At 45.1% G+C, this 14,954-nt stretch overlaps 1 protein-coding gene across 15 annotated transcripts in view; it reads right to left on the bottom strand.

The window, feature by feature from the left end:
- Positions 1 to 5,489: 5,489 nt before the first annotated feature.
- CACNA1C (calcium voltage-gated channel subunit alpha1 C) overlaps positions 5,490 to 14,954 on the bottom strand; it is a 441,719-nt gene continuing 432,254 nt past the window's right edge. For 14 of the 15 annotated variants that reach the window (XM_037387928.1, XM_037387931.1, XM_037387930.1 and 11 more), the window contains 4 exons: positions 14,476 to 14,585; positions 12,358 to 12,461; positions 9,299 to 9,622; positions 5,490 to 9,030 (listed from right to left, as the gene is read on the bottom strand). In XM_037387928.1, coding sequence (XP_037243825.1) covers positions 8,734 to 9,030; positions 9,299 to 9,622; positions 12,358 to 12,461; positions 14,476 to 14,585 — 835 coding nt within the window. In that variant the 3' untranslated portion in view covers positions 5,490 to 8,733. The remainder of the gene's footprint in view (positions 9,031 to 9,298; positions 9,623 to 12,357; positions 12,462 to 14,475; positions 14,586 to 14,954) is intronic. The other variant, XM_037387941.1, reaches the window with a different exon arrangement.

Below are 14,954 nucleotides of genomic sequence, written 5' to 3'. Positions count from 1 at the left end.
AGCCCCGAGCGAGGCCTGCCGGGCGGTGCGGCCCCGCCGGAGGCAGCTCCTTGGATGGGGGTCGGGGCCGGGGAGCCAGGCCTGGTTTTACCCGGGGTTTGTCTTGTTGGTCACGAGCGGACGCAGCAGTCCCCCGGGCCTGCAAGCTCATCCTCCCTGGCGCACGCCTCTAGCTCCGGGTGAATGCCGTGAGGTTTAAAAGCCAACATCAGCAGCGGTCTGCAATTACCCAGTAAAAAGCATTACAGGTGTATTGCTGTATTTTTCCTGTCGTGTGGCTACTCTAAATGCACCCAGTTCACAGGAGGCTGTGCAAACCTTTCATTCACTCCTGATGCTCACTGCGTTTTGGCTGTCTCACAAGTTTCACCTGGGGGTTTCACACCATTCTTCATACCGCAGCACACCCAAGCTGGCTTTCACCCGCTTTTTGCCATGGTTTTCACCTCATGGTTTTTCACACAAAGCTGTAGGCCGGCCCTGGGGAGCTCAGCCGGGTTTCCAGCTCAGTGAGCTTTTCAGCAAAGCTGGACCGTGTGCTGGGCTTTGACAGCCGTCAGCATGGCAGTTTCATAGGGTTCTGTGGCAGTAAACGTCTAACTGGGGGTTGGTTTGAGCTTGGAGATAATGAGGTTTCTGGTGACCCTTTCTGCCATTCCCACACCTCATGCTGATGACACCCACAGGTTTCAACCACTTCCTGGGTTTTACCGTTTTGTGACACCACTGATTAATAGTAGCAGCAAAGCCTGCATGTCTGACATTTGCGTGCAAGTCAGGGAAAAAAAAATAAACACATGAAGAAAAATATTCTTTTTTCTTTAGACATTATTTTTCTCAATCTTATACCAATGTACTTGGACTGAGTACACTATGATTTCTCGTGCTGTGGCAGGAAATACAGTGCTCAGCTGGCTTTGCAGCATAATCGCTTGATAACCATGGTAGAACAAATTTGTTCAATCAAAAAGTAAATGCATGGTATGCTACTTACTATCGTCCCGTTATCTTCATGGCTTATATATATATATATATATATACTAATTACACTATATTTAGGCTGCGGGCATTCATTTTTTGTTGCATACACTTGGTAAAAAAGAATCCTGTGGAGAAAATGTTAAGTGTGTGGTTATGCATGAGTCACACTTTGGACATCATGACATGGCAGAATTTCTGTAGTGACAACAGTACAGAGAGTGGTTGGATTTCCTTAGTTACTGTTTAACAGGGCAGGGTGTGACTGTCCAAGACTGTTCTGCAACCCCTTTAACACGCGAGAGAGCCCACGAATGCAGTGGGACTGCTGGTGGGAAATAAGGGGCTGCGGGAAGCTGTCTTACTTTTCAGCCACTGCTGAGAGCAGGGACCAATGTCAAAGGAGTTCTGATAACATTTACAATATTAAACAAATTGGACATTGTTTAGAAATTTATTAGCAATTTTAAAATAACATCATTCCTTAGATAAAAATGCAATCTTACAGGAATATACATTTGTCCCACACAGAGATGACCCTATAGCTCACTGGTGGGCCATTTGCTCTAACTTTCCTCTGTTGATTTTAAAACGTGCGAGAGGGCAAGACGGACTCTGGCACTGATGACAGGCTTACATGACGGTTACAAACTGTACAGCATTATTTACAAAAGCATTTCTGTGGGTTCATGAAAACTAGATATAAAATTGTGGAAGGAGGTAAAGAATTGAGATGGGAAAGGGCTTGGGTTGAGGTGCAAGGTAAGGCTGGGAGGGTGGGAAGAGAGTGTAGGGAAGAGTGGGAGAGGAGGCTTATATCTGGACTGATTTATACTTGAGAGAGGTCATTTTACAGCTCTGGGCAATTCAAATGAAGGCAAAACACTTATATTTATCAACATTTATAGCTGATGATCAGAGCAGGAAATGGTGCTCCAGGGCCTGAACTTAAGAGGTGCTGAGGAACCCCATCTTCCCTGAAGTCACTGGGAAACACAGGTATGCAGTACTTTGCTGGGCCAGACCTAAACCTTGCAGATGCAGGCCAGATACAGTATCCCCCAGACCTTAAACAGATTTGATCCTGCAGTGCTCAGTCTTTGGTGCTGACGTGAATTCAGACTGAGGGAGAGATTGGCTCCTAAATTACACTTTCAGTCCTGAAACCAGACTAGATTCCAACCACTTCTTGCTAGAATTCACCCAAAGCGACTTAACCCTTGCTCTACCAAGCGGCAATGGTTTGGAGGGAGGTTTCATCATTCAGAATTGTTTTTTAAGGCAGTTTTAAAAAGTATCTCCCCCTTTTTTTTGTGTGTGATGCAGCAATGTTTGTCAAAGAGATATTTACAATCTCTCTCCTCCTCTGAAATCTTCCCACATTTAAACTGTCAAGTCTGAATAAGCCTGAAACAATCACTTCTATGAGCAATCATAAAGTTGATGATGTTTAGATAGTATTGGCTGCCAGTCTACCTAGGTGCTTGAAATGGGAGCAGACTGGCTTAGGATGCTTGAAATATTAAAAGCATTGCAGCCTGTTTGGGAAAGAGCATGCATTTTGCCTGGCTGGGCAAAATGCAAAACGCAACAGAAAAACTTGGGTATTTCATTGTCCAAATGATGAGGCTCATGAATGGTGTCTGAGTTTGCGGATCTGTCTTGAATAGGAAAATGCTTTGGAAAAGGGCTCTTCAAATGCTGGCAGAAAAATCTGTTGTCGGGCGAGCAGAGTGATGCCAGCTCTCGCCTGGGCTTGCTCCCGCTCTGCTGGGCCTGGGATGCAGCCGCTAACCCTGGCCTAGTGTAAGGGCTGGGCAGAGTGCCATGGACTTCAGGCTGTAGGTAGGAGTGGAGGCTGTCTGCCTGGTGTGGGGTAGAAAAACAACAGCATGGGAGTGTGGAGGCAAGCTCCTGATCGTGCCTAACTAAGCCCTTGGTAATGCTAATGAAGACTCCCTTATTACATCAGTCATTGGTGCTGCTCCTCTCAATTAGCCCTTTAGAAAGGGACTTGATTAAGTTGCCTAATGGTCTCCTGCCACCTGAGATCTCTGCCATGCATGTGGGGCTGGTAGCTGTGACACTAGCTCTGGGGAAGAGTTGTGCCTTTCTGGACCAGCTGATGCAGGCTGGGCAGAGTACTGTAGTGTATCTCAAGAGCCAGTAGATGCCCACATTTAGGCAACTGAGTCAAGCCCTGTGTCCCTAAAGAAGGCCTGCTTTTTATGCTCAAGTGTTAACAGTTGCGTTGAGTCCTCTGTAAGGGGCGGGGGAAGAATGGAGGATTTAACCAGAACACTAAAGTTCATGTCAGAAGAGGTTTTTTTCCCATTCCAGTGTGATGCTACTGACTTTTCTTAAAGCAATTGGAGCCCAGACTGTCTTCGGTATAGGACATATCTCTCAGCTGTGCTTCTGCCCTTGCCCGCTCTATCTCGGAGTACTGTAGAAGCAAGGCCGTAGTGGTTTCAGCTGTCCAGAAACAAAGCAGCAACAGAGAGCAAAGCTCCATGGACTGAGATCCCATTGGAAGCCTTCTGGATCCCTGGGCTTGCTAACCCAGAATCAGACTTCAAAAATTTTGCAGCATCCAAAAGAAATAAAAAAAACCCCAAACCTGTGCAGCCGTTGACATTTATATTTCTTGGACTTCTTTGGAGAAGAAAACAATTGAAGGGAAGATATAATCACATTTTTCTGGACCCAGTTCTGTTTTCCACATTCTTTGCATCAATACAACCTCATTGGCCTCTAGTGTCCTCCAGCCTCATGTTAGCAAGATGGGAACTGGGGCCTGGAATATTATATGCACTACAGTTTTCATTATGGGAACAGATAAAATCTCACTGGTACCAGAAGCCCCTGACTAGATTCGACTTATTTTACCAACTTTATTGCGCTCCAAATTCCCCATTCAGTGTTCCTCTCCCCAACCCTGCCCCTGCCATGGGGACCATCACAACGGGACCGTGCATATATCTTAGGATACTCAGTTCTGTCTCAGTAGGGCTGCTTCACTTCAGCTCACTGGACCAATGGGTTGGGGTTTCTTATCTACACGTATGAAGCAAGGCCTCCAACTTCATCTATGACACAGGTGAACAACCCCATGGGCTTGCAGTGCTGTCACCTCGTACGATTGTGTCTGTGTGCAAACGCGCATACATTTCATACAGCAATCTGAAACTATCAGGCAGAAAAGACACAGGAGCCTGGCTGAGACCCATACAACTTATATTGGCGTCAGTCTAAAGAAAGCAATGATACATTGCTTTGGAAATTATCAAGAAATGTAAAAAATGCATTTGCCCTTTTTTTGTTGTTGTTGTCATCATTGTCGTAGTCATCAGGGGCAGGGTTCTGAGTCAGAAAACAAAGCAGAAATAGATGCGATTCTGTACATGGCGCCTCTCTGGCTGTTCCTCCACGCTGGGGTGTGGTGGGCAGGGTAATAAAACAGGCGGGACCCCTGCAGTAGCAGCAACATCTACACCATCATCGTTCACATGTCCAGCTGAAGAGGCAGATGATGCAGTAAAGGTCTGTGGATAACGAAACTCCAGCTCTGGATTGTGAGTTCCACTTTCTTCCCTGTCACATCAGCCACACAGAAATAAGGAAGAAAAAAAGAAATGCACCCGGTGTGGCTGGCCCAGTACTGCCTGGAATAATGAGCAGGAGTGATACAGGGAGGAGGTTTGTTGTTTTATAAGAAATGTCTTTAGTCTGCAGCGTACTCTTGCAAGTCAGAGATGCTCAGTGGCAAACAGCAGATCATTTCCCCCATTCTTTCCATTCCTTCCATGCCATTCCTCAGCCATTGGTTCCTTCAAAGCTTCCATCCACAGCACAGTGATTGTACCCACCATCCACTCCCATACACAGGGAAAGAAGGACAATCCAGGAACTAAACCTGCCCCTGCCTTCCTACCAACCCCCAGACACTACCTAACCTGAAGGAGGCAGTAGCTCTATGCTCAGACCTGTCACAATGTGCACAGTGGAAATACCTCAAATGAAAAAGAAAAATTTGCCACCCTCCCCAGGAAGAGAAATTTGCACAGCTGGCACCAGCAATTATGAAATTTAACACCTGTCCTTCAAACTGCAAGTCATCTGCATTCTCTGCTAGCCACATGTTTGCCACTCTGCAGGACCTAAGGGGTCTTCCAGCAGAGAGTGTGGTTTCCCCTGGCCACTGTAGGCTCTGACCTGTGAGGGAGTCACAGCTTTTGCCGGGAATGTGTGGGGCATAATTTTCCTTCCCATCAAGAAAAATCCTAAAAGATGATAAGGGCTGTTAAGCATCCAAAATGCCCATTGCCACCACTAATTTAGATCAGTATGTTGTTTCTCGGGAGCAGAGAACACCTCTGTCTCTCACTGGGAGGGCCACAGAGTCATAGAGTTGTGTAGGTTGGAAAAGACCTTTAAGAACATCAAGTCCAGCCATTAACCCAGGACTGCCAAGTCTACCACTATGCTGTGTCCCTAAGCACCACATCTACACATCTTTTAAATACCTTCAGGAATGGTGACTCAACCACTTCCCTGGGCAGCCTGTTCCAGTGCTTGACAACCCTTTTGGTGAATAATTTTTTCCTAATAACCAAACTAAACTGCCCCTGGTGCAAATGGACTTTCTAGCAGAAGAAAATGAGATAGGGAGCCCTTACACTGATTTCATTTTCAGAAGCAGTCAGGCACAGCATTATTTCTTTTCAAGTAGCTTTGGAGCACATCAGCCCTAGCAGCAGCAAACTCTCAAAGGGAAACACGCCTGTGTGCCCACCTCGATACAGGGACGAAGGATGGAAAGGATGAGGCTGACTGACATCAGCTGTTTAGTTTCTCCTGGGAAGTCTTGAATTGGAACTTCGATGCCAGATGGTTGTATAAATGGATTCTTATTTCTCTAGTTTAAAAGCATTTGGGTTTTGTCAATGTATCTTGAGCTGCTACTGGCCAGTTGAAAATGACACTGAAAAAGTGCACTGCCAAAAATACCCTTTGCTATTTTTGCTTTGTGACCGAGAGAATCAAGAAGAAAGCCAAAGGCATTACGAAAATAATGTAATCAACATATGCAATAAGTAATGTTCTCAGACATCTGCAGCAGCTCAAGATTTGAATGAAAGTTTAGCTCTGAGTCAGATCACACCTTCTAGCTCAGCACTGATCTGCAAGTTTGTGAACCATCTTGAGAAGGGAGAAAAATGAGCAGCAGTCTAAACAAAAATCAGCTGCACACAACCTAACAATTTTTCAGCCTCTCATGGGTTAGGGCCAAGTATTGGTGTGAGGAAAGTCAAGAGAGGCTAGGACACAATGTGTTGTCAGATGTTTTGTGACTTAGAATCTGACCCATCCACTAAAGGGGGATGAGACTGTGCATAGGAATGCAAAAATGTCACTTAACATCTGCATCTTGACCAGACTGCAGCAATTCTCCTAAGCAACGATCCAGAGCTCTCTCCTTCACTTACCTTCTGCTTTCAGTCCAGACGAGAGTCAAATAACTTTGCCAGTGATTTAGACTCTTGCATTTGCTTATCCCAGGATCCTGCTATAATCGATCAGGGTTAGCTATTTAGTAAAAGAAATCTGAAAGCAGACTTTTTTCCCCGCTCCTTGAATTGCTGGTGCCAACTGAACACATAGGATGGATCTGCCAAATGGGATTGGGGGGTCTTGCTACAAGTGGGACAAGACCTTTAGAGAGGCTGAGCAAAAGGAAAGAGAACAGAGTCTGAATAAAATGTCCCGGTCTCAGGAAGAAAGATTCTCTACCAATAAAGTCATCGTGCATGTTTAAAGGGAGCGAGGAAGAAGGAAAATGAACACAAGATATGCAAAATCAGTAACGTTCAACCTGTCAGTGGATTGCAGAATAGTTACTTACACCAGGTACACTTTTGTTCATTGTACAAATTAAAAAAGGAAAAAAAATAGTACCCCTTTCCCCAACCACACGTAGAAAAGCACTTAAAAGTTCAAAGGTAAAGCTTGGCACATTCCAAATACGAAATGATTCACTTGACATGCAGCAAATATACAAGAAGTGATTATTTTTTTTCTTTTTTTTTTTAAACAAACTTAATTCAATTCATTATCTTTGCTTGGCACAATTGCAATTCATTTTAAAAAAATATTTGAAAAATACTGAAACTGACCTGAATTCAAGTATAACGGTTTCTTCAACAGAAACATTATCAATGCAATAAAACATCACACGGAATATATCGAAGCGTAACTCCTTCTGGTTTTTTTTTTGTTGTTGTTGTTTCCCCCCACCCCCGCAATTTTTTTCTATACAGTTTTAATGCCAACACAACTTACAATTGTATTTTTAAATTAATATTATTGCATTGTTTTTGCATATCTTGTGGAACAGAAAATGCAAAGTTACTGATTCCCCTTTCAAAAGCAGAGACAGTGGTTTGTTTTTGCATTCAAATGGCCCCAGATACAGATCTCCTGCAGCTCAAACCAGGATGTGGAGAACTGCATGCACTTACACTCACACGCGCGTGCACGCACACTCGCTCGGTATTGCTCCCACACTCACAGATACACTTAGCACTAAAAAGAACCCAAATCAATCACTCAAATGTGCAAGACTATATCGAGTGCATTGCCTACTATCTTTAAATTATAAAACAACAACAAAAAAAGGAGGTTTCAATTACTAGGAAATAAAATTACAAATTCTTGGTGTACATAATGGTAAAACTCGTCTATCATTATACTTCTACCAAATTTCAATGGAGAAAAAAACCCAGTTTAAATAATACAACATGATCAAACCAATTTAACATTTGCAAAGGTGAAAATAAACCAAAACAAAAAGGTAGGTGATTACAAAACGTTGTAAACACTCCCTTCTCCCTCCAAAAAAATAATAATAAAACAGTCAAAATAAAAACTGCAACATGCTTTCAAGAAAATACCAAACTGCAAAACAAGGAGAGATCTACACAAGCCCACCACCACCTCAGCAAGTGCGGGGCAGGCTGGCCTAGCCCCGCCGCAGAGCCTGCTCCCCGCTCTCCTACTGGCTGGCACGGCTGTCTGTCTGAGCTCTGATTGGTCGGCAGGAGGCTGCCTGAGCTCAGATTGGCTGGCAAGTGACTGCTCGAGCTCCGATTGGTTGGCAGGAGTGGCTGCCTGAGTGTGGATTGGTTGGCAGAGACTGCTGCCTGGGAGTCTTGGCAGGGTTGGGCAGCGCTGCCACCCGCCCCTTGGGCGCCCACGGGCTTCTTCTGCTTCCTCCAGCAGAAGTCCTCCTCTCCTTCCGAATCAAAGGGCCTTGGCTTTATGGAGACGGTGAGGCTCATACAGAATATGTGCAAAATGATTTTTACAAGCAAAGTTGAAAGACACCCGTTTGACGCAGGGTCCTTTTGGCTAGGGCCATCCACAGGAAGCTGAGGTTCCCCTTCGCGCTTGGGAGGCAGTCCTCGTTCCTTGTGCAGGGACTGAAAAAAAGAGGGAGCTGGCTCTCCTCCTCTTCCTCTTCCTCCTCCTGCTCCTCATCCTCCTCACTCTTCCTTCATGGACACGTGCTGGGGTTATATCCACTCCTGAAAAGCTTTCTTACACCACCCAACTCTGCGACTCGTCCCAACAGAAATGAATGAAGAACGCTGTTCCGGTTACTCCAGGTCACGAGAACAGTGAGGCACTTCTGAAACAAACCCATTAGGAACATTGAAACAAATAAAAAACCAGCATCGCTTCCAGCCCTGGCAACTACAGGCTGCTGATATAAATCCTGCTGTCCTTGAGCTCCTCCTGACTTATTCTACAATCCGGGTTCTGCACCTCTTCCTCTTCCTCTCCTGCACTGTCCTGCCCTGGGTCCCTGCAGTTAACAAAAGGCAAGAGGTTGCCATTGGGGCTCTGCTTGCTGTTACCATTGAGAATGTTGTCTGCTGCATTTTCCATCTCTTCTATCGTCATGTCACAGGCGTCTGCAAGCTCCTGGGTTGTGACCTCAATGAACTTTGGATCTTGAGCAAACTGCATCAGTCCTTCCGAAATCAAGACCTTCAAAAGCAGGTAGGGGACCAGAGACAAAGACACACATTAGTACACTGCAACATCAGCCCTGTTGCACCCCTAACACAACCCTCTTTACTGCTGTATTTTCCCCAGTGGTCATCTTCCTATTCACACTGCTAACCCCTGCTTCGAGACGGGCTCTCCTACCCTTGGCACTGCAGGCAGCAATATATGTGTTGCCCTGCTCTTCCCAGGGATGCATTTCTAGTTGGCCTTGACACTGCCCGTGTCCTTCGTGACTCTGCAGTCTTACCGCTTCGACCAGGCTCCCAGCGCTGCCGTGAAACTGCCTGCTGCTCCCTCCAGTCTGGCTGGGGACGGTGAGGGAGACTGGCCTGGCTCTCCTGGGGCTGCTGCAGCCGGTGTTGTCAGGGTACCGAGAGCTGCAGTGTACTGACGGGAAGCTGCTGTTGAGCTTCTCGCTGGACTCTGCCCTGTCGAGGCGCAGAGTCGGGATGGTCTGTTGCGGCCAGCCACGGCTGCAGGGTGTAGCAGGGGGTGTAGCACACAGCCGAGAGAACATGGTGGGGGAATGGCTTCGCTGGAGTAGGGGACTCAGGCCGGCCACTGCTAATGCCTGTGGACAAAGGAACAAGATGAGTGAGAGCTTGCTCTTAGCAGCAGGGCTGGAACAAGGAGGTTCTGGAGAAACTACCCGAGAAAGACTTGGAGGGTCTCAAGGCTTGTGGAAGCAGCTGCCATCTCCTGGAACGGTTTGGGCATTTGCTGTAAACTCATTTGGCAAGCTTTCCTTTGAATGGCGTATCCTGCACTAGCCAGAGCCAAGCACCAGACTGAAAACATCCATGATTGCAGTTCTTCAGCCTTAGAGCCGCTGCACTGACGGGAGGGATGTGGCCCCGCTCCCCACAGCCTTGCCAGAAACACCACCTCTCCTCCAATGGGTGAGACATCAATGCATTTTCCCACCACTGCCACCACTCACACCACTAGCTTTTACTGCCAATTGCTGTGTTTTGTGTGTCTACTGTGGAACCTGAGTGGATACCACATGTGAATTTTAGATGTGTCTGCAGTTGGCAACAACTATAAATCCACCACTGGATTTTAAGGTGTCTGCTGTTGGTGGAAAATGATGATTATGCTTCGAGCCATCCAGTCCTTCCTGTAATCATATACGCAATGTCTGAGTCATCCAGCCTCCTTTTACTACACATTTCTCAAGAAGCCCCTCGTTGCACAGGGCTGATCTGATGCCTTATTCATGGAGACTGCTGCCTTGTTCCATAAGCAGAGTCTGCTGTCAGAGTCATAAGCTCATCTCACAGAGCTCACTGTTGCCTAGTATGAGCAAAGAAATAAATGCATAGAAAATACAAAAGCATGTGGACTGTGTTACAGAGAATCCTCTTGTTTGGGCTGGGGTTAATCTCACCCAGCTTCAGCTATCTGAAGGCTATATATTTAGTCTAAGCTAGCTAAGACACCAGCAAGCCTCCTGCCTCTTTTCAATACCTGCCTGAAAATGCTATCTGGAGGACGAGACTCAGACAAGACTTACGCTAGCCCTTTGGAGATGCTCTTTCCCTCTGTGGACCACAGTGGGACCAAACCAACTGATTTAAACTAGAGAGCTAACTTTAAGATATCTAAAGTTAAGTGAAACTCAGTCCATCCACCACAGAAAACCTTAGGAACTGACAACCATGCTGTGGTGATGATTTCAGTGACAGATGAACAAAAGAATTATTAGTCTTCTACAAGGTTCACTAAGATTTTCTTCGGAATTACGTGTCAGACTCCTATCAATTTTCAGTAAGGAAGAAAGCCCTCAAAAATTCTTCTGTACAAGTCATGCCCTGCAGGCCATGGTGGCCTCAGCACATCTCTTAAGCTGCCAGGACTTCAAGGACAGCCCTAGATTTGTCAGGCAGGACAACTGAACCAGTTTTTCAGCTTGTTGGCAGAAACATATACAAGATGTTATATCTAAAATGTAAGGTTGTGAGGAAGTTGAAAGAAGCTCTTAGGGATTGCTTTGAGCTTCAGCTGCATGTATTTGCATATTGTGATATATGAGTATTTCATAGGAATACCCCTCCCAGCATTCACAAGCAGCAGAATCCATTGTGCCTAGCAGAGGCAACCTTTCCACTTTATGTTCTTGTTTTAAGCACTGTTGTAAGCTAACATTTTTGTGAACATATGAACACTGCTGTGTGTTGTCAGCTGGAGGCCAGACGCCTTCAGTCTGGCTGAGTGACGATGGGGTTGGTAGAGTCTCATCCCTCTAGGTTTGGAGCTGCATGGTGGGATGGGGAAGGGTAAAGTAGCTCTGGGTGGGCTGAGAAGGTGGGAGGCATGTGTCCCCTCTGCCTGGCCTACTGTGGGAGGGCAGGAAGTTTCAAGAGGGCTGTTGCTGTGGGGAAGGTGGGAAGGTGTTTCCTGCCCACTCTCACCCTAGCCCAACACATTTGCTGGTTATCCCTGCCACAGCTGTTGACTCTCTGCAGACCACTGCTTTCTAGAGCTTGATCCTTAAAGGGTAACTGGCTAGGAGTGGAGGTGAAAAAGCCAGGGAGCCTCAAGGATGCTCATCTCTCACTCCTCTGCTCTGACTTCTGACTCCTCCCACGCAGCATTTTCTGCCCCTGTGGCAGCTTAAGGAGGTGGGAAAGCCATTCTGCCCTGCCCCGGGGGACTGCACAGAGCAGGACACTCCACTTGCAAGGCTGGGACTACCATCTGCGCCTGTTTCTTTTATGGTGACAAAACACAGCATCATCAAACGAAAAAGACAGAAATCTACTTTGGACTATGACAGCTGGCTAATCATCTAGGTACGTGGCTAAGCATACATTTGCTAGGCTGCTGAATGCAGTTACAAAGGACTTAAGAAGGTGATTAATGACATGTAATCAGTTTATGTTTTAAAATGATTAATTACAGTTACTGGTTACCTTTGATTAATATGAGAGTAGACCCTGCACGTTTTATTCATATGCATACTAGCATCAAAACCAGTGTAATTGCACTGCAGCATGCAGTTTGGATAGTTATTTTCATCTTTTAGCTGGTTTCTTAATTTACTCTTTCATGGACATCAGAAAGTGATAACTCTGCTGACTCCAAAGGACATGTTCCTGTAGCATTTTTCTAGGAATGATAAAAATCCTGAAAGCAGGAATGACCACGATGGCCAACAGGATTTCTAAAAATTGGACCTTTGATATAAGGTGAGAAGCTATCCCAAATGGTTTTTAAAAAGTTGGTTGGGATACAGTGGGGGGGCACTGGAGATGGTAGGGTCTCAGTTACATTGCTGGGCCTTTTGTGGTTATTAATGCTTACCTGATGATGTACCAGATGCAAAGGCAGAACTGTCTTCTGCGAGACATCTACACCCTGGTTTTTCTGTCTTTTCAGACACTCTAAGTGAAAAGATGCTCTTCGACCTGAAATGGCAATTAGACACAACTATGCTCATCACTCATAATACACTACAGGTAATCTGTTTTCAATTTCTTTTAGTGCAGTCCAATTAGAGATACAGCAAAGACACCCACATTTTAGGCTTTGTCCGCTTTCCCTTAACACCTTGCCCTTTCCAAAGCATCTGTATTTACAAAAAGCAGTCAAGCATCATGAACCAACCAGCACTACCTTCCAAGCAAGCTGCCAGATAAAATTCTGGACGATGATTTTTATTTTTCCTCTTTTAAAACACTGTCCTAGTAGATACTATGCAACTGATTTCACTCCTAAGCAGTGGAAGTTTTGTTAGACACCTCTGTTTCAGGTAAAGTCCTCAGCAGGACTGATGATTGCAGCTGAGATTCTGGTGCTGTGCCTGGCTGTACGCAATGTGCAAGAGGGGATGTCAGGCTGCTCAGGTGACATCGGCCTCCTGATTGCATGTGATCTGTGTCCCTTAGCTGCCAGACATACCACAGTTTATGAGGCTGTGTCTATAGCAAGGTCAAGTGGAAGTGAATTAATCAATGGTTGAATAATTCACTGCTGAATGGAAGGCTGCTTATATAAACATGTAGCATTTTCAAAACTTCGAAAGAAGGGAAGAGAAAAAAGCAAAAGCCGGGGCAGGGGGCAGGGGGTGTGGGGGGGGAAGGCTTGAGGGGGAATTATGATTTATTGAAACAGTTGCATTGTATACTTGCTATAAAATTAAACTTTACTTCTATCAATATAAGAAAGTCTATGCAGGAATTTAAAATTACTGCAAAGTACGTTTATGAACCAGTGCAGAGGCTTTACTTGCAAAGAATGGCAAATAAATGCAGTATTAAAGATAGAGCTGCATGGCACACTAAAATATTTCATGGACTTTGTGATCCCATTGACATTTTTCTAAAGAAGAAAGGAAAATTAGAATTCTGAAAAGAGTAAGTATCTAAAATATTGATTTATTGAGAAAAGGCCCTCTCAGGGATTGGAGAAAACAAGTGTTATAACCCAGAGAATGCGTGCTACAATGCAGATAAAAAGTATTCCCTCTTTTAGAGAAAAAAAACTAGTAAAACGAGTATGAATCACTGTATAAATATTCACAAGAATGTAGGTAATGAAGCATTGTATCAAGGACTGACTGCAAATTTTGCCTTACAGATAGATATAGGAATTGTCACTGCCTAATATTTTAAGTTTTGAAATTAAGTAAATGCTTTAAAATGCTCAGTTGTACAAGCATCCTGAAGGTTCTGAGTGAAGACTCAGTAGCTTCACTTTAAACATTACACTACCTAGTCTGTCACTTTCATTTTGCAGGAATATTGTTTATATACAGGATTCTTTTGGTTGCTCTCCCTCTCCCAAATGTCCTTTTTCTCCATACCAGTAATCAGGAAAAAGGTTGAAAAATGTTCTACGTAAAAGAGCTTATTTTTTTCCAGACTCTCACATTTGTCCTGATACTTTCATAAAATCTTGTGATTCATGGATTTCACCTGAGCGTAGCCTGACACTCAAGCACTTGAAAATCTCCAGGTACAATTACAGCAGAAAGCAAATGTGTATTGTATTAACTTAATCTGAAATCCACTGTTTTCCTCATAGTGGACGAAAGAGACAACATCTCCTTTCTCCATGCTGAGTACATACAGAACAGAACACCATATACTCAAGGCTCACTCATTTGGTGACTCCCTGGTGATTGTTTGGAGAGTCTACAAGCGCTCTAATGAACTCCCCTAATTCAGGGGAGGCTTAATCAAACAGATCACATGAACTATCCAAACAGCCACACAGTTTCATCTGCTGACTGAGCATAAAGACAGTAGAGTCATGTGCATGATCAAGTTCGTATGCATGCTGTGGGATTTCTGGTCTCACGAGCTAAATGCAGCAAACAGCAACACCCTTGCCTACACACGCTGGGGTTCCTCCAGCGAGATGTGAGAACTCAGTGGAGGCAGAGGGGAGCACAGCCCGCCGCTCATGCTGGGAGGTTACCTAGCGCTGAAGAGCACAGAAACCCTTTCTTCGGAGAGTGCCGGGTGTCCTCTCCTTTGTTGTTTTCTGGTGGAGTAAGTTGTCTGTTTTCATCATCTTGGTATGCAAGCCTGAAAAGGAGAATAGAGGGATTCTAGAAAAGCAGCTGATATTGGACCCGATAACCCCTCTTCCAGCAAGGAAGCCAGGAAGATCATGCTATCAGATGGATGCAACAGTGAGCCAGCTTCAAGCTATAACTGGTTAAGCAGCAGTAACAAGAGACCATGAGACGGAGAATGCTCTAAAGATGAGATCTGGGAATGTTAGGTGGTAGAAATGAATGTGGGAGGAGGCCCTGCAGATCCAGATGTCTCATTCAGAGAAGGTGAAAGATTTTTCCTTGTTTTCAATGTTACTTCTCGTGGCTGAACTGCATCTTACAAAGATTATTTTCTGACATTTTAGTTGTCTGACTAGGTCTTCTGGTCTTACCCCAT

This window comes from Falco rusticolus, chromosome 5 (genome assembly GCF_015220075.1).
Source record: "Falco rusticolus isolate bFalRus1 chromosome 5, bFalRus1.pri, whole genome shotgun sequence".
In the NCBI taxonomy this organism is placed as follows: domain Eukaryota; kingdom Metazoa; phylum Chordata; class Aves; order Falconiformes; family Falconidae; genus Falco; species Falco rusticolus.
Note: the sequence above shows the minus strand (reverse complement) of the source record. Positions and strands in the feature narration are given on the sequence as shown.